Source organism: Accipiter gentilis, chromosome 23 (assembly GCF_929443795.1).
Source record: "Accipiter gentilis chromosome 23, bAccGen1.1, whole genome shotgun sequence".
Classification (NCBI taxonomy): domain Eukaryota; kingdom Metazoa; phylum Chordata; class Aves; order Accipitriformes; family Accipitridae; genus Astur; species Astur gentilis.
Window position 1 is genome coordinate 14,232,458 of NC_064902.1, and position 24,191 is coordinate 14,256,648.

At 43.1% G+C, this 24,191-nt stretch overlaps 1 protein-coding gene across 1 annotated transcript; it reads right to left on the reverse strand.

Annotated features, from left to right (window-relative positions):
- Positions 1-1,636: 1,636 nt before the first annotated feature.
- Positions 1,637-23,958, reverse strand: IHO1 (interactor of HORMAD1 1). The gene is made up of 8 exons (XM_049826691.1): positions 23,903-23,958; positions 16,205-16,364; positions 14,664-14,821; positions 12,149-12,197; positions 10,575-10,662; positions 3,774-3,877; positions 2,531-2,965; positions 1,637-2,497 (listed from the first exon to the last, which is right to left on the reverse strand). The coding sequence occupies exons 1-8, from the start codon at positions 23,956-23,958 to the stop codon at positions 1,637-1,639; spliced, it is 1,911 nt and encodes a 636-aa protein (XP_049682648.1).
- Between the last annotated feature and the right edge of the window lie 233 nt (positions 23,959-24,191).

Genomic DNA, 24,191 nt, shown 5'->3' on the forward strand with positions numbered 1-24,191 from the left:
GTGCAGCCAGAGCTGAGCGTCCAGGCCGGGGGCTGTGCAAAGGCCTGTGTCCGTCCCTGCCGACCCCAAAACACAGGGGTGGCGAGCCCCACTGAGCAGGTTTTGCCCAACAAAGACTGTGCTGGGGATGCTGGGCAGGGGCAGGTAAAGGAGGGCAACGTGAAATGAACGGCTGCTGCTGCTAGCAGCCATCACCTGGCCCTTCTGCTGACCTGAGGAGGGGGGGTCCCCAAGGCCTTGGGCACTCCCCACACCTGCCCCTGGTGCTGCCTTCTTGCTAATTAAAGTCACCAAACCAACGTTAAACTGGAAGGGCTGAGGTTTCTTTCTTTAAACATCAGAGAGGAGTTGAAAAAAAAAATAAAATCCTCCCAGTTCCATGATCTGGGGGAGTTAAACAGCTGAAGAGCAGCCGCCTGCTCACCCACTGAAACAGGACCTTGCCTCTCCCGAAAAAACAACACAAAGATGCTGGACTTTGGCAAAGATAGAATGAGTTTATTAAAGCCAGGAAAAAGGGATCCCAGTCTTCCCTCTCGGGACGACAAAGCTGGACTGGTTGGATTCATGGCAATAGACCTGTTTTGGCAACACTGAAATGCTTCTTTTGCTGGTAACATCTCAGATAAAAACTCAAACGTGATACAAATATCTGAAGCAGTGGAAGCTGCTGATAGTCACAGCTGGGTACCCTGGAAAGAGTTGCTTTGCGGGAACTGGGGCTGCCCAACAATCTCGCTGCTGTATACACCAGGCTGGTCCCTTCTGACTTGAAAATTTTGGAGCAACTCCTCACTAGAGACGTGCATCAGAGAACTATTCATCAGTGACTTCATCTGCTAAATTTGAATGTCACATCTTTTGGTTTCTGTTTGAGAACCACTGCCCTTGAAAAGTGTATGATGTTGGACCATTCCTTGATGAGCCAAGAGATACAAGAGCCAAATAAAGTAGAAATTAAATAATTTCCTGAATTTTCTGAAACCAAGAAATTGCAGCCTAAAAGGAGAAGAAATGCAACAGTTGATGAACCTGAGATGTTGGGATTTGGTTTTCCTCAGCTAAACTTTTCCCTGTCCAAAGCTCACAAACAACTCCTGGGACAAATCTGAACCTTATCGAAATCAACCAGAACAATGCTACTACTGCCTAGGGAGCTAAAAAGCCGAACTTTAAGACATACAAACCAACACAGAGACTACGAGTGAGAAACAGAGTAAAGCCTTTGGCCACAGAGATATTACATTTATCTAGTTGAAAAGTTTCAAGTAGATCTCAGTGTTAAATCCGATTGAGCTGCCTGTCTGTGCTCTGCCAGCCCTCTCCTCCCCGGTGAACATTGGCAGACTCTGCAGGTACTTCCCAGCTACGTAAATACAACAGTAATCGGAGCCTGTGGCGTCTCTGGGAGTGGGAGGATAAAGCAATACAGATCGCACCAGCTTTCCAAGTCAGGGGAGAGCTTCCCCTCAGATCCCACGTAGTCCCTTACAATATATCAAAGTGGGCAATAACACTTTCAAACATCCAGGCACAAGCCTTGTCTCTGACTAAGCAGGTAACACACCTAGAGGAATAAACTGCGACTGAGATGGCCAAGCCTGCGCTGAGGACTCCAACCACAAAACAAAACCCTTCAATCAGAATAATCACTATCAAACACTAAAGAGCAACAGGCCGTATTCTGCTGAGCCAGCGTATTGACAGGACGTGGTTTCTTGGAGGCTGCAGGGCTTTGGAGACTGAAGCAGCTCATCTGTTTTTCACCTATTGTGCTACACAGGGAAAATACATTCTCCTGGGGAGAGGAATCCCAGAGATTCCTTTTTACACTGGAAACATTTGCTCTTTTTTTAATTTCCAAACTTCTCTTTCTTTTGTCTGCAACTTGTTGCAGGCTTTTATTGGAGCATGGCACTGCTGGGAAATTCTTTGTAAGCCTCAGCTGAGCACTGCTGAGGATCTGCTGGCTGGGAGCTGCAAAAACCGGGTTAGAGCTTCCTAAATTGAGAGCAACCGTGTATCTGGGAAAGCAATTTTTTCTGGAGCTTTCCAACTCAATAATCCCATTTGCCTTCCTTTGCTTCAGCCCACCGTCACTACATCGAGAGAGCTCGCCTTTTCTCATAGTGGGGCACGTTTTCTTCCTCCCCTTTGCTTTATTCCGGGGGATCCTTCCTGGCTTCTGTTTTTCTTTGTTCCCTGCAGCTGCATTCTCCACCTCGCCATCTGTGGCCCAGTTATTGTCTCTTTGCCCAGGCGTATCTTTTCGTACTGAAAGGTGGCAAACCTGAGGCTGCCGCTGCCTCTGTTGTGATGGTGTCATGGGTTCAAATCCTTGATTGCCTCTCCTGACCACCTTCCTCAGTGGAGTTGGTAGAGGCACCTCCTGTGGCACAGGACAGTGTTTCTTCTGACTACCCCCCAAAAAGTGACTGTTAGTGCAGCACATGCAATGTTGGTTAGCACAGCTCTGTGTTTCCAAACTGTATTTCACCTCCTGCAGAGAGGTGTTTTCTCTGCCACACACCACTGTAGCAATGGGGTTGACTTTCCCTTCCCAAGCTGTGTTTAGGTCACCCTTAGGTATGCCATCCCCAGTGACCTGGTTCCCCACCAGGGAGTCTCCGTGCTGCTCCCCCACTGCCGTGCAGGGGGGCTGAGACCGACTCGAGGGGCTGCAGACCCCCCTACCTTGGCAGCACGGCCAGCACGTGTTCTCCTTACCCAGAACAGAGTCGTGGCATGGGCCAGGGGAGGTCTGGGAAGAGTTATCTGCCACATGAGGGGGGAGTCTGGCACTGGAAATGAATGTGTACAGCTCAGCTAAGGCGTTAGGGAGCTTCAGGAAGCCTAGTTCTTCACACAGCTTCAGGTGCTGATCACTCAGCTGAGCTGGCAGCGAGTCCAGGCCCTCCTTCAGCAGCTGGACACTGGATTTCACATCCAAGATCTCCACGTCTTTCTGGGGAAGCAGCAAGCAGAGCAGAAGCAGTAAGCAACACAATAAAAGGTGCAATAATAGTACTCCAACAAGAAACTTTCAGGTACTATGTGTCAATTAGACACCTTAAGTTGGGTATCGACCCAAAGAACAGCAATTTGTATCTCCCTGTGTAATTTCTCAAACTGTCCCACAAAAGTGAGAGGTTTGGGATTGGGGCATACCCCTAACCCACTGTGTGCCCTCTCTCCCAGGAGCACTGCCTCCTCACATGCTTGTGTGACACATCCTTGTTAAAAGGAATTCCTGCAGCAGGGCCTTTGGAGAAACCAGACTTGTTCAGGAGGTCTCTGACAGCTCATTATTTGTCTCTCACAGTTCATTCTTCTGTCTCTGACGCCCACTTGTTCTTTTTTCACCTCTTTTTTCCTCTCCCTGGGAAAACATCCAGCTGAAGGGACGAGGCACTGCATTTCTGCAAGATGCTCTCACCTTGCAGGCATGCACTGCACCACTTCCTCCAGTGAAGGCATGTGCCAGCGTGAGGAAGCAGTGCTCCATCGCGGCCTGCCACCACAGGGCACTGTTGGGCTCCCCTCTTACTGACCAGGGTTTCATCAGAGCTTACAGCACTGTTAGCCAGCACTTGGGTAAGCATCAGAATTAGCATTTTAATATGTTCCCCCCCCCCCCCCCCCTTCATTATAACGGGAGCAGCCTACTTTATAATTCACCATTCGAAGGCAATTTAATATTCAGTTAATATTTTGAAGAAGCAGAAGAAGTTCAGAACGAGGATTCAGAATAAAAGATTAATTTCTGCACTTACGGCTGCAAGTCTTCTCTCCATCTCCAGCAGTGCCTGCTCCATTTGGCTTTTATCTGTCAGAGCTTTCAGCACTGAGGCACAATGACTTTGAAGAGCATCTTGCACTAAACAGGGAAATCAATAAAAACCACATTTGGTCTTTCATTTGTAAATGTGAATAAAGTACTATCAATACTGTGGCTACTTCCTCCATGGCTTGGCATGAAATACTTCACTGTGCTGTGCAACCATAGTGATTTGTCCGCTGAGATCTCCTCGAGCCCCAAGCGATGAACAATAGGGTAGATGTTTAATGCAAAGCACTTGAAATTTATAAGATGCTGCGTATAGGCCAAACCTCATTTACTGGACTCTATTTATATAGCAGCTGGAGAGGAAAGGCTATGCGAAGCTGCAAAACTTGATTGGCTCAACACAAGGAAGGCTGAGGCTTAGGTGTTTGCCAACTGCACAGCAGGCATGGCCAGGGAAAGGGGGACTCCAGTACAGCTGACTCACCCCAGTATAACCAACCCTCTTCTGTAACCAGCTGATTGTAAATGGGAGCTTGAACCTGCGATGGGAAGAATAGTATTGCTGGTAACAGGACAGAGATGCAAGAGGTTAATGGGTAAGAAGTGCAACCAGAACCATGTCAGAAATGCACAGGAGGCTGGTAACTGAAGGAAAGCTGCTTGAAGGGATAGTGGGAAGTTATGAAGGAGTGTGCAAAGAGTAAGGATTTCCATTTGTTGGGCACAGGAAGAGATGGGATCAGAAACCATCTGAAGCAGGCAGCTGCAGCTGGAAGGCAGTGGGTGCCCCAGCAGTGTCCTGTGGGGGCATGGGCACCCTGGGAGGGTTTTAAGTTGGAGCAAGATGCTCTTGGCTTCAGTCAGTCTTGTTGAAAAACTGGAAAAAAAAGTGGGGATTTGTGTTATATGATTGGACAATAATATAACTCCCCCCCATGCAGCTGCAATTATTCTTAGAGGAACCACTGCTGTGCCTAATACACTACAGCATGGGAATGCAGTTTGGAGCCTATGTGGAGATGAAAAATCCTTAGCAATCTTACAGCAGTCTTCCTTTAAAATCATAAATTAGGATGGAGAGAAAGAGCTGTTCGCTAAACATGTCTGGTCTTTCCTGTGAACAGCAAAGGAAGATGTGTACAGATAGTGTGGCTGGGGTGGAACATTGGCCGGTTGGAACAAAACAGGATGCAAACCACTCCTGATAAAACAAAGCATTGCCAAGCCAATGAAATATGAAAAAAGCTGAGAAAAATTAAGTGGATAAGCCTCAATTAAACGGACAACATCAGCTCTTGAGAGGGGTGGTATGAGGAGACAAAGCAGCTCTGGAATGTGCTCCTCAAGGCCTGCTCATGAGCCAAACCTGCTTAAAATCTGCTGTAGTCACCTGGGTGCAAAAGCCAGTGGGCATTTAGGTAATTAGCAGGTGACACAAAGATATAAATGCCAGCACGAGGGGCTACAGGTGAGATAGGGCAGTGTGGTGTGCAGTGGTGCGTGCAGTGGTGCATGGGCTCTGGCTGATGGGAACTGCTGTGCACCCCAGGGTGGCTGGAAGCCTGTGCGCAGTCCTAGCCATATACGTTCAAGGAAAAAAAGAGATTGAACTGGGACACGTGCAGAGAAAAGCTACAAGATAATTAAGTGCTTAGATGATAATCTTCTCTTATGAAAGGAGATTGAAAGAGTTTGGCTTATTCAGCCACGCAAACCAGAGGTGTCTGGTGGCACAGGGCTGGAGGGGCTGCTCCAGTGTAGCAAGGCTGCTGCTTGAGGAGGGATGGGGTCCTTGCCGAGAGCTGCCTCCTAGCAGCAGGGAATCCCTGTGCCAGGCTGTATTTTTAACTCTATTTGCCTTTCTTTGAAGGAGTGATGCTTGGCCACAGTGAATGCTGCTGTCATTTGGGAGAAGGAACCCTGCACTTGCCCTGTCCATGCATCTACCTCACACACATCAAGTTAAACCACCTTCCAGACCTAGGCTCGGGGGCAATTTCTCCATTTTTTCAGGATGCCCATCACCATGTGGCATTGCGTTGTTCTCCGTAGGAGCATGGCTGATTTCTGAGGATTATCTGCACTTATTTCAACGAATAAGCTCTCTGCTGTTGCAGGCAATTCAGTCATCCCTGCTCTCTCACTGCTGTTTTTAAGCTTTTAGTCTTTTGCTCTGACAGATTTAGACTTTTTTTACAAATCATGAGGGGAAAGCTGTGCCTTGCAGAATGGGTTTATAACGGTGGAGTGAATGTTTGAGTGGGCCTTTTAGGCTTTGCATCTCCCTGGTTAGACCTAAGAGGTACCTGCAGTCCCAGAGCAGGTTTTGGGAGAGTCTGCCAGCCCCCTCCCTGCCTGCATGCCTATAAAGAGGAGGAAAGCAGCAGTGACTAAAGGAGGAAACTCCTTTCATGTCATTTCATCACCTTCCATCTCTACATAGTGAGGATATAGGAAGGCCAATATCAGCAAGCTTACCTCAGCTTGCTGCTCTTCCCCATACACTTAATTTTAGTTCAGAATTATTTTTAAAACTTTCTGATTTCCCTAGTCAGTCTGTTCTTCTACAACATGGTATCCTCAGTCTAAAAATAGCACTGCATCCACTGGGCTTGTGATCTGCACATACATTTGACTCAGCACAGCATGCTGCAGGCAAGCAACCAACTGCCAGTCTTTTGAATGTGTTTCATTTGAACGTGTAGGAGTATTCTGCAGAAAAAAAACCCTCAGTACAGAGGAGGGGCACTCTCCTTCCCTCTCTGGCTTCCATACCAGAGGAGTGTTCAGACTTGTCAAACACTATTAAACAAAATAAAAATAAGCGTTAATCTAGACTTAAAAGAAAAGGCATTGAGATGGCCAAACTAGATCAGATCAAGGACCCTGTTAATCAAGTCTCTTGTCTTTGAAAATGATCAAGAACGGCTGCTTCAGAGAAAGTTTTCTTCAAATAAACCCCGCAGCAGATAGTTATTGAATAAATTGATCACAGAGGGAAAAATCTTTACTTGGTTAATGGGTGGTTTATGCACAGGCTTGTGCCTCTCTTCAGGTATTTTACTTTAAACAAAGCAGTTTTTTACAACCTGGAATATCACTGTGTTTTGATTTGCTGTACCATTGTCTTTGGATGCTACTGTTTTACATTAATAACATACGGAATGTGAAATCTGGCATGAGATAAAAGGCTGTAGGACCTTGGGGTAGGTCTGCCACCCTGCGCTGCAGAGAGTTCCCTGCAAATCAGCCTGCACTCAGGTGCAGCTGCACTCCCAACAACTGAAAACTACATTCTGAGCAGCCAAGGGAGGAAGCGTCAGCCTCCCAGCCTAGGAATATTAAACAGCAACTGCTTCTGATGCCTATCTATCATTGTCTATGCAACTCGTCCTGAGATTGGCACTGACAGTGCAGAGGCTTTAAATAACACTTTGGAGGGAGGTTGGTTCCCCCACGCCCGGGTTCAGCAGGGGAAACAGGAGGTGGTATCAACCTGGTGAGACACGAGCAGGGAAGACAGCTACGGAGCTCAGCAGAGTGCTGCGTCTTCTCCCTGGATGGTAACTGAGCTGTGCCAGCAGGCAAAACATTCAGGCTGTCATGGCTGTATCCTGCTCGGACATACCCTGAGTCATCAGCTGGCAGGTTTGTGACTGCTTAGCTTGAGTCCCCTTCCGCAGTATGGCAGAAGACACCTGCATCAGGAGACTGCGGGATGAGCTGCCCCCTGATCTCAGCCTGCTCTATGGCAGAGGGTGCCCCAAGTCCTGAAGTGTGACAATGAGGAGTTTCAGTATCCACCAAGACAACAACACATCTTCTCACCATCCATGCTGAGGTGTTCTGGAGTCTGGTTAAGTCCCTCATGTCAACAAGTTTAATGGCCAGTCACTGCACGGCTAGTTAGCAGCTGCATGGGAAAGGCATTCCTTTTATCAGTTTTAAACTTTTTGACTTTTCAATCCATAGAGAACATAAGGGAGTCTGGACTGGGTGTCCCAGCCTGGACCATACTGTTTGCAGTAAACAAGCTCAAATTTCACCATTAAAAACACAGTGAATTCCCCTAGAAACCTTGCCAGCAGCTACTGGTCCTGGGGAGTCTTGAAACAAGTCATGTTTGAAAACTGCCCACCAGGCATTGGATTTTGTCAGAGAATTGCATCACCTTGACCTCTGTAAAGGACATATTGCACATTATTTTGTCACCCTTGCTGGCAGGAGCGTCAGAGGATTGCCTGTGGTATGCTGGCTGGGTATATGCTTCTCATTTGCAATGAAGTCAAGGTGGTGCGGAGGATATGGCTGTTAAGAGTTGTCACAGCTGGAACTACCAGATACCAGAGAAGCAAAGCAGTTCAGAGAAGGCCGAGTTGTGAAAATTGGGATTTGTATTAAAAAAATAGAAGGTTTTGATATAAGTGTGGGTATATAAGTGAAAATGAGAAAAATATAAAAAGAAATGAGTTACAGGAGCTGAAATCAGAAGGAAAGAGCAAATGATGAGCAGGCAAGTCAACCAGAGAAACTCTATGTAAGGTGGAAGAACTGAGGACATAGGGTCTGCTTGCCTCTTTGCATCCCTGTGCATAGCACACCGAGATGTGAGCAAGGAATAGAGCAGCTGTACCTCTGTGGAAGCTGCTCAGGCAAATGTTGTCTCATCTCCAGCGCCAGACACAGCTCTATCCACTGTGTGCAAGCACATATGGACAAATGCTCAAAAGGGAACATTTTTTTAATCTTACTGCATAGACCATGCCAGCCCAACTGCATTTGGAAATGCTTTGGAAATATATTTTGAAAAATATTTTCTGTTTTGTTCTCGCCCAGTGGCTATGGAGACTGTGCCAAATGTGCTTGCTACCCACTGTTATAAATGAAGCCTGTGATACTCCTTCTAAGCTTTTAATGAAGACAGACTTGATTTCAAGTTCCACCTTTCTTTGTTTTTCGGAGCTGTTTGAATGTCCTGGTGTACTACTTCTCTCGAAAGCCTCTTAATCTTCTGCATTCCTCTCCTACATAGGAAATCCTCCACTGCTGATGATTTACCATGTCTCTACCATGTCACCCACAACCCAAGGTACTGTATCATCAGCCACTGGCATTCAGTGCTTTATCAGCTCTGAATGTAGCTCTTTATCACCTGAGTTTAGGAATTTAATAGCAGTTTTTCAAGGGAATTGCCTCAGGTGGGATCTTTTCAAGGCTCTAACAGCAGGTATTTATTTAGTGGGAACTTAATTATCCATCACTGTGATACCAGTCAAATGGCAGTGTTTATCAGCAATTAACCAGTGACAGATGAACCTCCCAGAAATATAAAAAGAACAACATTGTGGAGTGCGTGATGATTTTCATTATATATTCAACATTCTGCAGCATGATACATTACAGAAAGTGCCAATTTTTCTTTTCAATTGCTTTGAAAATCTAGCAGCAGGCACCTCTGGGAGGTTTCTCATTTCATTCAAGGCACATTTATTTAAAACGGGTATGGAGAAGAAACAGGACAGTTGAGCAAATGGTATGGAATGAAGAGGGGGAATCGGGAACAATCGATTTGATTTTCAGTGCCATGACAACAATTTCTGTGCACGAGGTATACGAAATTAGGCAAAGTCCTGCTGCAGAGTGGACAAGTTGAGGCACTGAAGTAATTAGGAGATGGGCAAATGCGTAATAGGGTGCTTGTTGTGCTGGCCAAAGCAGACAGATTCTTGCTTACATTAAGGTCCCACCAAGAGCACTTGCCAAGCACAGCAAGGGAGTGTTCTTAGTATAACAAGATTGGTATTTCAAACATACAGGCTATCACGACCTCGGCAGAATGCACTAGACCCCACTCTTTTTGCCTAAGAGGGCTGTGTTGACTTAAAGGGTATCTGTCAAAGCTGTGCTTTGTGGAAGCCACATTTTACCGCACAGTGAATATTACAGTGCTTTTGTGAAAGTCTGCTACCTTGATCTCACAAGGTATAACTCATTTCACGTTTCTTACATGTATTGAAACCAGCCTCTTGTTCTTGCACAAAGCAGAGTCCTGACAGGGTGTTGATAAAAAATTATCCCAGCATTAAAAATTAATGCACTCTCAAAGGCTCAGATCTAAGCCAAATTAGAAACAATTTCTCTGAAGCACTTTCCCTCAGTAAAGACTGCTCTGACTAGCCACTTCAGAGACAGAGCTGTTCAAAAGTATTTTACATTATTGGCTTTTTTTGGGGGGTCACCTTTTTATCATGGCAATAGCGTGCTTCATTATGTGCTTCTTACTCAAGAAATGAGCAATACTAGTTTTGCTCATATTGAAAATATGATCACTTCAAGCACAGAGGAGTGATGGAAGACTTCAAACTAACATGTGAAAATCTGAGAAAGCCCTAAAAACTGGAACTGGATGCTCAGGTTATAAATATCTAAGTTATTTTTACTGTGTGTATTCCATTAGTGCTCCAGATAGTCTAAAAATGATCATACTCCAGGCAGAACACAAGAACATAGAGCTGCATTTATCTATGCATGCATGGCGCCTAACTACACACCACCAAACATCTCTGACGCAGTACAAGAGAGCAGAGAAAATGAGAATATAACAGAGTAAGAATGGAAAAATGGACAAGTCCATACCATGGATAAGTCTTACTTGCTCTTCTCCCTTATGAAGAGCAGCTGTGAGTGGCATGACTTGCCTAGTTCACCCCAGCTTGGAGACAACACGCTGCCATTCGGCAGTTTGACTGTGCCCTCTGCTGTTAACAGAAATACAGAAAGGACTTACGTGTCTTGGAAATGGTTTCTAGGTGAACCAAAATGGATTTGTTTCGTGAATCGAACATTTCTCCAAACTTGTCCAAGCATGCTTGCAGCTGCAAAAACGAAGGTAAATGAGAAAATTAATACATTGCCCTTTCCTCATTTACAAAAACACAACCCCAAATGCCACAGAACAACGACTGCAACTCATGGAATCAAACAGCCTGAAAATGGCTATTTATCTGTTGCTTGAAACAATTTGTCCAGCTGTTGGTTGCAATCCCAAAGGAGATCTGGAATGGCTCAAAAGGCTCATGAAATGTTGCAGACATCCTAACAGATTTCAAAATATATATAGGTGCTGATCTGTAAAATTGCATTAATAATGTTAGTCAAATTAATTGATCATAATTGAATAATCAAATGACACCAAGTTGGGAGGGAGGGTTGATCTGCTCGAGAGTAGGAAGGTTCTACAGAGGGACCTGGACAGGCTGGATCGATGGGCCGAGGAGAATTGTATGAGGTTCAACAAGGCCAAGTGCCGGGTCCTGCACTTGGGTCACAACAACCCCATGCAGTGCTACAGGCTTGGGGAAGAGTGGCTGGAAAGCTGCCTGGCAGAAAAAGACCTGGGGGTGCTGGTTGACAGCTGGCTGAATATGAGCCAGCAGTGTGCCCAGGTGGCCAAGGTGGTCAGCAGCATCCTGGCCTGTGTCAGAAATAGTATGGCCAGCAGGAGCAGGGAGGTGATTGTTCCCCTGTATTCGACACTGGTGAGGCCGCACTTTGAATACTGTATTCAGTTTTGGGCCCCTCACTACAGGAAAGACATGGAGGTGCTGGAGTGTGTCCACAGAAGGGCAACCAAGTTGGTGAGGGGCCTGGAGCACAAGTCTTATGAGGAGCGGCTGAGGGAACTGGGGCTGTTTAGTCTGGAGAAGAGGAGGCTGAGGGGAGACCTTATCGCTCTCTACAACTGCCTGAAAGGAGGGTGTAGTGAGGTGGGGGTCAGTCTCTTCTGTCAGGTGGCTGGAGATAGGACGAGAGGAAATGGCCTCAAGCTGCGGCAGGGGAGGTTTAGATTGGATTTCTTTACTGAAATGGTTGTCAGGCATTGGAAAAGGCTGCCCAGGGAAGTGGTTGAGTCACCATCCCTGGAGGTATTAAAAAAGTGCATAGACAAGGCACTTCAGGGCATGGTTTAGTGGACATGGTTGATGGTTGGACTTGATGATCTTGAAGGCCTTTTCCAACCTAAATGATTCTATGATTCTAAGATTCTAATCATAAAAGTGTTGGGGGAGATACCATCACCTTCAGACAGTAGGACCACATTGTCTTGTTCTCAAGGGTAGACTAATTTCTTCAGGCAGAAGAAAAAAGAACTGATATTTGCAGATGGCTATTACAGCCTGTTCTTGCTCCCGAGACCCAGAGAAATTCCACTGCTGACTCTGAGGCAAGGCCCTAAAGAAGATGTCCCTGCTCATTGCAGCAGGGTTGGACTCAATGACCTTTAAAGGTCCCTTCCAACCCAAAACATTCTATGATTTCTAACTCTTCATTATTCTGCACTTTGAATTTGAATTAACTTACCCCTTGAAGCCTGTCTTTGATACTGGAAATAAAGGTGCTTAAAACCTCACTAAAATGAAAAAAAAACCAAACAAGTATAAAACAGACGTGTAAGTTACTGAAGTAGATAGAAATTGAAAAGATCACAGTAATCATGAGACATGAAACACTGCAAGGCATAGTGTAGTCTGTAATGTAAGCGCAGAAATGTGCTTAGTTCAGGGGGCATAACCCTTTGAAGTCACCTTACTTATTTTAGGAAAGCATGGATTCTGCTATATAGAGTAAGAAAAAAAATATATACACATGCATGTATATATCATATACATGAAATTATTTTTTTTTTAACTCTCCCATTTTTGGCCTAGCATTCGTGCCTCTCTTGAAAGTTTTAGTTGGCGTTTACACAAATGTTCATTAGCTGCTGGGGTGTTACCACTGTGCTATCTGCTCCAGAAGGACACAGCCTTGGTGGAGGCAGCGTGCCAGTTGCTGGGATACATAGGTATTGTATTTGGACTCAAATAACTGTGAGAAAAACATGGGAAAAGCTTCAAATCAACAAAGCCCAAGCCAGGAAGAACAAATACTGCAAATCCTTTTCTCCTGAGATTATGCCTGTGGTTTCTGTTATCCACCCTTTTAAGCTGAGCGAGCCTATGAGGAACCAGGCTATATTCACAATTAACCTATCAAACCAAAATGCAAGGACGGTTGCTAAGCAAAGTGATAACCTATTTCCTCTTTGAAGATTCGGGTCATTTTAAATCAATCATTTAGTGATCCAAATTGCAACAACCAAAAAGGTGGAGGCCAGGTAGGTTCTACTTATGAGAATTAGGCAGGGCTTCTGAAATCTTTCTAGCCTTATGGAAAGGAAGATATTAATTTTATTAGTCAACCTTGTGGGGGATACAAATTAATAAATTATATATTTAACTTTGTAAAGATAATATAGCTATTTCTAGAAACAGGCTTCTAATCTGACAATGAGTCTGGAGTGTAAGAAGAAGCATAATTCATTTAAAGAAGAAATAAAGGATAATTAAGAGTTCTGCCTAAATATTTCAAACTACTTGGTCATTTCTCATAATTCATTTTAAAAAATACTCCTCTAACAGGCACTAGAGAATCAAATTTTGCCTTATCAGAAGCATAGTGCCCATTGCAAAAGAAAAAGAGATATATAGCCTGATTTGATCAAAGGCTTTTAATAAAAGCGCGTTTCACTTTGGATGTTACATTACAAAATGTACAGCGCTAAGAATTATTTATAGGTGCACCGGGGAGTTTGCCATCTTTCATTTTTGAGCTTCAAATGGTTAGCTGTTCCTTAAAGTCCTTTAGGACCTACATGCACATTTAATTCTTAACATCTGACAAACAGCAGATACAAATTACATTAGTGAATTACTCTTGTCTGTTACCAAAACCACAAGATACAAAAATCTTGTATACAAGTCAAATTCTAGATACGTGCAGATTTATAAAGGTGTAATCATTGCTTCTTCCACCGCACACAATATGCTTGGCAATCTCCTCATCTGGCCTAAATGTGAAGGTTGTCCTCAGAGTCCCTTTCACCAGTTCCAATGTAGCCATGTTTGAGTTAATGCCTAGGCTGCGGTGATACTGCTTAATTTAGGGTTAAACTTGATGCCTTATCCTTTATGGAGGACCATTACTCAATAGTTTCACTATGTAGGCCTGATTACTTTGTATCATACCTTGATTATGCCCTTGAAGAGGAACTAAAGACTGATAAAAAGGAAACATCCTGCTCCAGAAGGCACCAAAGCCCAGATGATAGCCAAAGAAGCATGAACTGGGGGAAAGGTAAAGGTGGGAGGGGGAGATCGCAACCACCAACTCAATTCAAGGCTGGAAGAACTTCCCCCCTCCACCTGCAAGGAGCATGCTTGCTAATTTACATAGCAAGTGAGGCTAATTTAAATATAACTAACCAATAGTAGATGAGATGGTGACTACCAACCAATGAGGGTAAATTTAGGCAGGTTTTTAGTAATCATGTAACAGGACAAACACATTGTAGTTCTTTGGTGTGGTGTGCTAACTTTGTGGAATTATCACCTAGCACCCATCTTTGCACAAACATGAAATAAATAAATATCTCAGCTCTGTGTGTAAGATTGGCTTATTGCACACTGCATATTGAACCCCGCTTGTGGCACAACACCTACAGTCTATGCAATTTTGAGAAATATGGGCTTTTGCAGAGAATCAATACAGAAAAACCCCTGCTGATTAGATAAAGAAGGACAAAGGTAAATTCAGGTTAGAGTTTTGTTGTTCCTTGTGGCTTATGGCTGAGTGTGTTACATAAATTGCACTGCAAATAAACCCTATTCTCTTATCCTCTGACTCTTTCCAATCAGAGATTATTTAAAACCTGAAAAGATACTTTTCTTGGAGAAATATGCAGCTATGTCATGTATGACTTTTAAGAGGGGAAGAAGGAGCTACAGGGAGTGATAACCACCAGCACAGAAAGAATTTCCAATGGATGTCTACTTACCGATCATATTTGTCCTTTATTTTGTTCCTATTCACTTCAAAATTTTCCAAGACACTTTTCACTCTTCCTGCACCAAAATTAAGTGAACCTTTTTCTTTTGTATCTTCATCAAATAACAGTGGTTTTGTCTGGTATTTGGTAAAAATACTGGGCTCACTCTGTTGCACAAAAGAAAGAAAAATGTTGAAGTATAAAAATAATCAGAACATTAATTAGAAAAAAACATTTGTGTACCAAGTGCTTTGCAGACAGAGATCACAGTGATTGGATGTGACAGATTAGACTGGATGAGGAGATTAAACATTTCATGAGATTATGGCTCACTTAGTGCACCTAGTTAGATTGACTCGCTGTGGAACTGAGACCCAGCCCGAATTTCTCCAGACTCAGGCTTTTCTCTCATCTTGAGGATTTTCAGTTGGTTGCGATCATCAGGTGTACAGCTTTTCTTCCTGTATGCTCAACACAGAGACTATAAATGAATTCCAGTGTTTCTGGAATTGTTGAAAAGTTAAAGATGTCAGTGGGAGCTCCCTGTACAGGAATCTAAAGAAAACCCTATTGAATTTCCTGGTGGATGACATAATTTTGCTGCCAACTAGCAACACCACCAGAGTGTAGATGAGTTTTTCACATGTTTCAATATACATTTCAGAACAAGAAATTTAATATTAATATGAAAGCTGTAAAGACCTTCTTCATTCTACAAACTTTCCAGACACTGTGTGACCAAAATGGAAATGCTTTTTCCTTAAAACGTAAGAAAATGCAACTTCCATTAAGTTTTCTTCTTTAATTGTGGAGAGTGGATTTCTTTTTTTTGTGTCTGATGAAAAGCTGCTGCAGCTAATAGACAAGATACTCAGTAAAATGCAGAGGACAGCAGATAGGATCTGGAACTGAAGGACAGCCTAGGGCTACCGAGCTGGCACCACTGCTCTTTCTTAATCTTTGCTCTCAGGTGTCTTCATTCGGTTCCAGTGCTCTCTGTTAGCAGTGCAGGAACTATTTTAGTGAGGTTGGTAACATCAGAAACCACACGCTGCAGGAGAAAGATTTTGGGCGTAGAAGTTCTTAATCCAAAATCATTCAAGCATCTGCCATAACAACAATACAGCAAGTTAATTTTCAGTCAATGGAAGTAAATACTGAATGCCTCTGTCATTCTTGCAGAAAGCTAATGAAGAGAAACACCACATTTTTCAAAGAGGAATAGATGTAATATTCTAGTTTAGCTAGATGGTCTAAAGACATTAGCTTGAGAATAATTTCATATTATTTTAGTAATTAAAAAAAAGTGATTAAATAAAATAATACCTATCTCAATAATAATTTATAGTAATCTTTTATAAATACTAGGTTTTCAGCTGACCAGGCTGCTACTTTGTCTAGTCACAGTAAATATGTGTATGTATCAAGAAGTTAACTTGATTTCAGCAGTTACTAACATTTGCAAATGGTACGACCTGATTTCAGCATTTTCCATTAACTTTGAATAGTGGCTGCGTGCCTGCACAGGGCTGAACAAGAGCAAGACTCACGTCTTGGGAGTTGTGCTGTCCCAGCTGTGTGCCCAGCTCCAACGGTGCTGCTGCCAACTGCACATTCTCCGGGCAGAACTGGGAGCCGAAGAGCAGCTGAGAATCGCTCAAACTTGAGTAGTCACTAGGAGCACTGCTCCGGATGGAAAACTTATTAGGCCTGAAATGGAGCAGAGCAGGTTGTGAATGAGTCTTGAGCAATTAAAAAGCCAAAGAGAGAATTCCCTACACGACCTGCTGGAACTGTTCAAGCATGGCCCATCCCAACATATTCATTTTCACTCTCCACTTGGAGGGTACTGTTCCTATAACTGCATAATGTTTAACTGCATGTGGTTTTGCTATGCAAAGCCAACTGGTTTATCTTAAAGTGCCACATCCATACAAACGCAGTGTGGTAGCTCTGCATTCACCTTGCAGGGGTGAAGGTGTTTCTCCAGCAGGTCCTGCAGACAGAAGACCAAAACTGGGACTGGCCAGCTAACTCAGTTCATCCTACCTGCCTTGTCAGTCTTATTTTAAGGGACACCATGGGGTTTGCTCCTAGCAAGTGCCAGGTCTCTCCCTTTTCACTACTCTGGATAATAATTTCTGTTGTAACTCATATGCTGCTTGGCTTACTTGGAAGGTAGTTCCAACAGAGTAAACCTTTCTGATAGTTGACATTTCTTGGCCATTTATTCTCCAGATACCTTAGGTCTGACATGCTGGAACAACAAATAAATAGGTAGCATATGGTTGGACAAATTGATCTGGACTGTTAGAAATATTTCAAACATGGTAACTTACTACTCAAAAGTTCTCTTCTTTCCCCTGAGCATTGCCCAAATAAACCTCTTCCAGCTAGCCTTGACTTTGTGCTGTGTTGCTCTGATTCTACTTCTCTTCAGAGGCACGGCTTCTACCACTTTATGGACTAGGCTCATGGCACAGTACCAGCTTCCCTCAGACAAGGGTTTCCCTGCACAGCTGCACTGCTTCTTATTGTGTCAGAGGCTGGCTTCAATTTTTTCTAGCAAAGATACAGACTTTTTTAATTTTTCACATTATACTATTCCATTGCTCTGCATCCACAAGGTCTGATGGAGTGCATAGGCTAGGTCTAAACATAAGAAAAGCTGGGCCAAGTTTATACTCTCAGTTCTTTCTGGTTTTTAAGCTACCAAAATGGAGAGATGTGTTGCTGTCTTTGGAACTGGGAATTACAGACCAAAGTTAATTAAAAAGACTCTTAGGCGGGGTTTTTCTTCCATATCAAATCATATAAGTAAAGGAGAAGGAACAGGAAACTAATTCATGTGTATAACAAAAGATGATCACCCCAACATTTATTAGCAGTGATGTGTTTGGCTAATCCCCAGTTTTGGAAGGAGCCCAAACATCATACACACATCAGGGAAAGGATTTAGTAGCAGTACTTGAACTGCTCAGTCTCCCTCTTCATTATATAGTGGTATCAGTGACAATATCATATTAATACTTTTGGCTTTAGGCTCACTGAGTACACTGAACTGCAGGCAAAAATAGATGAGGTATGGGTTTCTGGATTCTCAAAAAGCCTGATAAATCTGTCTGAATTCAAACCCTTCTCCCTTGATCTTTCTCTGGACCCCAAATCTACTAAGAAAGAAATCTGAATACAACTTTTACTAGCACAGCTTCTTGTTTCCATCTCAGCTAAGCTTTCTTAAAAAAAAATAATTTTCTTAATCTACAGCCAGCATGTCAGGGAGAGATGTAAGCACACAGGCTGCATGGGCAGGACCCATGCTTGCAATGTGAGTATCACATGTCCTGCACCAGTTTTCTAAATCCTTCTGTATTCTAGCTGAAAAAAGCTCCCTCTTAGTTTAAGGAAGGCTTTTTATAATTTTTAAGTGCTTTACTGTCTTGTCAAAACCCCTTTGAAAGTGTCTGGTAAAACTGGTGAATATCACATCCCACAACCTGCTCATTTTTTCAGTCCCTTCACATTACTTAATGCCTGAAGTACAAGATTCCTGTAACAAACAGGTTTATGACTGGTATTTTGAGGAGTATAGAGCTGAGAGGACTTTATGAACCAAGTGACTTCCCAGGCTCACTCAGCACTGACACTATGACCAAAGGTGGCTGTTGGCTGCTCCAAAGCCTTATTTTTCTGTCTTAAGTCCACTACCTCAGTGGTTGGTTTAGGAACAATGGTAATTCTGCAAATTTTGGAGGGAAACAAAACAGATGTCTCTTTTGAATACACTCATTCCCCTGAGCAATGGATTTCTTTCTCCCTTGCTTAACACTGCTGGCAATTAATTTACTAACAAGACCATCTGGGGAAGACATCAGCCTGGCCACACTTGTCCCAGGCCTATCCCTGACGGTGAGACCAGACAACCATGATGAGATCTGTGATCAGATCCACGGTCAGGCAAGCACAGCTCTTCTAACCACCTGACCACTCCCTTCAGGATGCCTGAGCTGCAGGGATGCATGCTCTGTCCTAAATATAAACCCTTCCTTATAAACTGCAAGGAAACATCCTAGATACTTAATCTCAGTTAGAAGTCTCTCCTAGGTGATGTAATAGTTTACCTCAGGAGAACTTTTAGCTTTCTGCTAACACGAGCCATTCCCCAAGTTGTTCATGCATTTGTTCCATAATGTTCCTATGGTATTGGCACTAGCATACGCGTCCAAAGCAAAACCAGCTTTAGATATACAAGACAAGTTCTTGTCAGTGCCAAAAAATACTAAATCATCCTCTGCTGACTGATGAAACAGTTTCTTTTTCCCACCTAACTTTATGCAAGGTATTGCAATATTGGCAACGCCAACCCTTTTTGTAACATGAGTGTGACATAAAAAATCTGCAGCCCTTTGCATATCTGGGGAGTCAGCTAGTTCTTCACAGTCTCAGTTTCCCTGTTGTCAGTGGGATCTAACTCCACCGAGTTAGATGTTTTGGGAGCTTCTTTAATTTTTCTAAGTTCCAATTTCCACTTCCAAATATTTTAGCACAACCATATGCAGATGTTCACTTTTCATTCAAAGGTTCTGCCTTGCCCCCAAACAGCTGTCAGATACAACAACCCAAGAGAAACACAGCATGCCATAAATACCCTCTTCTTGTGTTTCCTAGATGTTTCTAGGAGCATTGACAAGCTAAAAATTCATAACTATAAACTGTCATAGGCCTTATCGGTCATACTTAAAATGGTTAATTTTTACTCCATTTTTTGGATCCATCCTTACACACCAGCACCAAGGTTTAAGAGTCATTTGGAAAAGCAAACTGAGTCTTCTGCAATTTGCAAAATAACATTTATCCACGGTGCTGCTGCTGTAAGTGATTTTATTTGGTTCTGTCATCACCACTGAACCTGTGCCAACATGCCTCTTTTTCCCAAGTACTGTGGGTAAATCTCATTTACGTCTTCCTGACACTTTTCTTCAAAGTGCAGTAAACCCTCTTTCCCAAAGACGAGATCTTTTTCTCCTGGTAGTAATCCTGAGTAGGATCAGTGCCATAAAGTTCTTCTTCTCCTGATTCCCCTCCAGAAAAATCTCCCAGCCCTTTCCACTCCTTCTCATTTAGTGACCAGGGCTGTATCACAAGAAATCCAATTGAAATTCTGGGAGCTACTGTTCACCTGCTCTTCCTCCTGGCTTTAGTCTGTATCTATAGGAACTGTCTCTAGCTCTGCTATGCTGCTCTCATCGTCACTATTTGCTGCCTGCCAATGAGCTCAGGAAATAAGCAAGGATCAGCATTGGCTTTGGGTGCAGAGGAACTTCAGCATCCAGGGGCCTGGAGGAGTTTAAAACAAGGAGTTTTAGCTGCTATTGCAGCTTCCAGTCATTTGCCATCTCTTCACTGTGAATGGCCACAGCATAAAATTATGACTCTGCTTTCTGTCCTCTGGAATAGCATGACATGCTTGCTGCAAATCATTTGCACCATATCCTAAAAGGAATTTCTACAAACAGATTTTGGCACTGGCCCCAATGCATTAACCACAACAAAATCCCTCTCAGTTATTCAGCTCAAACACTGCCTCCAGTTTCCAGATTTCAGGCTCAAAGTCCTTCTGGTCTTGTTTTAATTCCTCAAGATAATTTTTACTTTCTATGAGCCACTCCATTATTCATTCGGCTGTGATTCAATACTGCCCAGACATTCCTCACCTTGGAAACCATGTTAGCCCTTTGTCCTGAGCCAGCCACAGAGGTTCACACAGGGCCTTTTCCTTAGGAGGAGACTGGAATTTCCATGGAGCAGCCCTGTTTACTTTCACAAAACGTATCCCTGACCACATTAAGAATTAGACATCTGGAGACAGTGGTTTTTTTGCACACACCCCACCCCCCCACCACCCACCCCCCCCCCAAGTCTGAAGCCATCTTCCAGTCTGCACTTACAGCCCTGGTTTCTCATTCCTCCAAGGTTCAGGATTTTTACAGCTGCTCTCCCAGTCTTTGTCCTGGCTGTCTCCTTCATTTTGTGCTTATTCTGGGACCTCAAGGCAACTTCAAAATATGTGGCCCTGCTATGTGGGATGGAATTTCATGGGATAATGGATTGAATAAGGTTCTTAAATTTGGAAGTTTTTTCTCAACAGCAGAAATAAGCTATAGAGAGTAGTGGCCCAAGCAGGCTTTAACTTACAGCATTCCTTTTGAATGCCTCTCTAATATTTTCATCATATATTGGCCTTACACACTCTCTGGCAGGCTTTCTGCTTCTGATGTCTTTGGAAGTAGGTATATTAGTAGCTTTTATGCCTTTAGCAAGTTACTGCTTTTCTCACAGAACAAGAAAATTCCCGTAACTTCAATTTCAAATCATAATATATTGGTTTCTATTTTTCTATTTTTTATTGTCTTTCATTTCTTGAAGGATGCCTTCTCATTTTCAGAAGTCTTCTTTACCATGCCAGTCTGGTACTGGTCCTTCTCATGTCTGATCTGATAGCTGGTATGCATTTGTTCTGAGCTTCAACATGAAGTCTAGTTAATCTCTAGGCCTCAGGCAAACATTTAACCTTTTTGGGTGTCCAGTTTAATTTCTTTTTAACGAGCTTCCTTATGACTATGTCAGTATCTTTTTTGAAATTAAACAGTAGTGGATTTTTTGGCTTCTGTTGCTCCTGCAGAGATGTTGACTCCAGTTCAGTACTGTCACTCTCATGGTACCACTACAAGAGTAATATCCTGAACGCGGCTCTTGTGCTCAGTTCAGGGCCAAGGCAAGACACGTCTCTGCCCCTGGGAGTTCCCTGGCTGAGGCAGGTATTTATGGTGTCTGGAAATGTACTTTCAGCATCACGCCCCAGCGACGCTTATCCAGTCGATAAAAGGCTGATTGAAGCATCACTGCTTTTACAGCTGCTGTTCTCACATCTTCTGCAATCTTTCTTCACCTGCCCTTCTGGCTGGGCAGGCAGCAGCGCTGCTCTAACACAGCACTTTCCCTAATGAAGTCCAGCATTTCAATCCACAAGAATCATGTCATTTGTTGATACACTTAAATTAGACCTAAACTTTCTCCACTGTATAGCTGTCAGTCTATCCACATGACCCCCTCCCACCACCTTAAATAACTGGCACCCTGATATTGCAGTGTCCAACTAGATAATCTTCCCTTTGCCATATTTCTAAGATCTCTGTTATGTCAATATTCATACATAAAAACAGGTAAAACAGAAACTTTAGTTCCCCCACCCTATTTCTCAGGCTGCTAGTGGTTACAGAGAAGCACATGTGTGTCTGACAGATAGATAACAAATAAAACCCAGAGCAATCTTGGGCTTGTGCAGCACCGCTGCCATGAGGCTACTGCGTCACTGGAGCTCTGCATTTCCTAGGGACCTGGTGGCAGCTGCTCACAGAAGTAACACCCTGACTCAAACTTGCAAAGAACTCGTGTGATTCATACCCTGCCTAGATTATATGCTGATTTTATGTTTCATTTTTAAAGCTCCCTGAAAAACAGTATTCTGGGGATTATACAGCATACCCTGCTGTGGTGAGAAAGATTTCTAGTAACAGAAGTGAGCCAGGGAAAAGTAATCAACACCTTTTCCCCTATTTCAAATACACACACACATGCACACACTTCTATGAATAACTTCTTTTTTCCTTTAGAAAAAGTTAATTTTCCTCCTGAGAACTTTCTCCCCCTTCTTAACTCTTCCAAAAACCCAGCTGCATTTTCAAGTAACATTTTATGCCCTATTTGACCCTTTTGAACTCACTTGCAAAAAATGTGGAATGCTGAGAAGTGCGTGTTAAAATGTTGTCTGTATTTTCTTCCTGCATTAATAAATGAGTTAAAAGGGAAGACTTTGTAGCTGACAGGATACTTTGGAGGAGGAAGGAATTCGAGTGATCCCTTTCCAAACAGGCACCTGTCCTTCTTCCACTCTTTTCCTTTCCTATTGCACAACTCCACAGAATGATTTGTGTATTAAAAAAATCTCTATTATAAATTTTATATATTATATTGTATTAAATCAATATATAATTAATATAGTATATATTAATATAATTATTACTATATAATTATTATAGCTATTATATTATATATTACAGTAATATATAATTATATATATTATTATGTAGAATATTATCTATTTTTATATATTATCTAAATTTCCCCAGCTCAGTCTCTGACCAGAAAGAAAGTCACAGGTTTTCAAACTACTTAGAAGCAACTTATTGAAAACAAAATAAAAAACCAAAACCAAACAAACAAACAAAACCCAAGAAAAGCCAAACAGAAATCTGCAGGTACCAAGAAGACAACATAATTATGCAACACATATTTATAAAGACAAACCCATGACAAATATAAACAAGTTTTTCCCTGAATTGGCTCCCCTTTGACCCCTGCATCTGTGCAAAATTCAATTAATTCGTACATCTATGACAAGTATTTTTATAATGGGCAAGGAAACTACTATTATGTTTTCATTATCATCCATCATTGTGGTAATATCAGGCCAAAGAGACAGTATGACTAAAACGGTGAATTTGAACAAGTTAGTTATGTAAGTGGGTTATTTAACTAACAGAGGCTCAGAGGACCAAATTCATCAATTAGCTTCTCTAGAGTCAAACAAGGGATAAATCTTGCTGTCTTTTTTAGCTACGTAATGCAAAAGGTAAAAAATGCAGCCTGTCTTACATATTTGCTCTCCAGATGTTTACATCCAAAAAATTTTTGTTGTTTCACTATATATTGTAGATGTGGGGAGTTCTAGCTACTCTTTGACTTCTGCTGGGAAAAAAATTAAGCCATGCATATAAATGCAGGATATGGAATAATTTTAGAGTTACATAATATGCAACAATATGGCAAATCACAATTCATTTTATCTACCCTTTGCACATGGTGATTTAACTTACCTAATTAGGCATAGATAGGCCACAGGACCTCCCTGAATAAACCCCAAATAAATCAGAGAACAGCTTTCAGCCAATGCTGGTTTTTAAATTCCCAGCAATGGTGGATCTATGGCAGTGCCTGGCAGGTTGGGAGCAATGCAGGCACAAACAGGATCGGGAAGGAGGGTAATTAGCCACCATTAACCAGACCGTAATGGACGGTAGATCAATTCTAGATGTGTTTCACCCCATCACTATCAAACACCCAAAGCGTTTAATTTTATATACAATTTCCTCGTGATCTTTCTGCCCCACCCCACAGCCCAAGCTCACCCAGCGGCTGTTGGTGTGCTCAACATCTCTTTGATGTTCCAGACGTTAAAATTCATGGTTTTTTCACAGCTGACACCCTCACTGGGAGATCCCGGCCCTCACCATGGCCCTGGCATGCACAGCCTCCATTCCAACCCCATGGTGGCCATGCTGCCACGCTGCCCTGCGGGGAGGAGGAAAATGGAGAGAGACGGATAAGCCCTGCTCGGGGTGGGGGGAGCGTTCCCCTGTGCCCCCTCGCTATGGGGAGAGCCTGGTGGGGGGGGCACGGCCCAGCAGGCTGAGGGCA

Coding starts and splice junctions, on each gene's coding strand:
- IHO1 (XM_049826691.1), bottom strand. CDS start 23,958: ATGAATTTTAACGTCTGGAACATCAAAGAGATGTTGAGCACACCAACA. Junction 3,878..10,574: donor AGAAACCATTTCCAAGACAC/GTAAGTCCTTTC, acceptor TTCCCTGTTTAG/TGCAAGATGCTCTTCAAAGT. Junction 2,966..3,773: donor TGGAGAGAAGACTTGCAGCC/GTAAGTGCAGAA, acceptor CTGCTTCCCCAG/AAAGACGTGGAGATCTTGGA.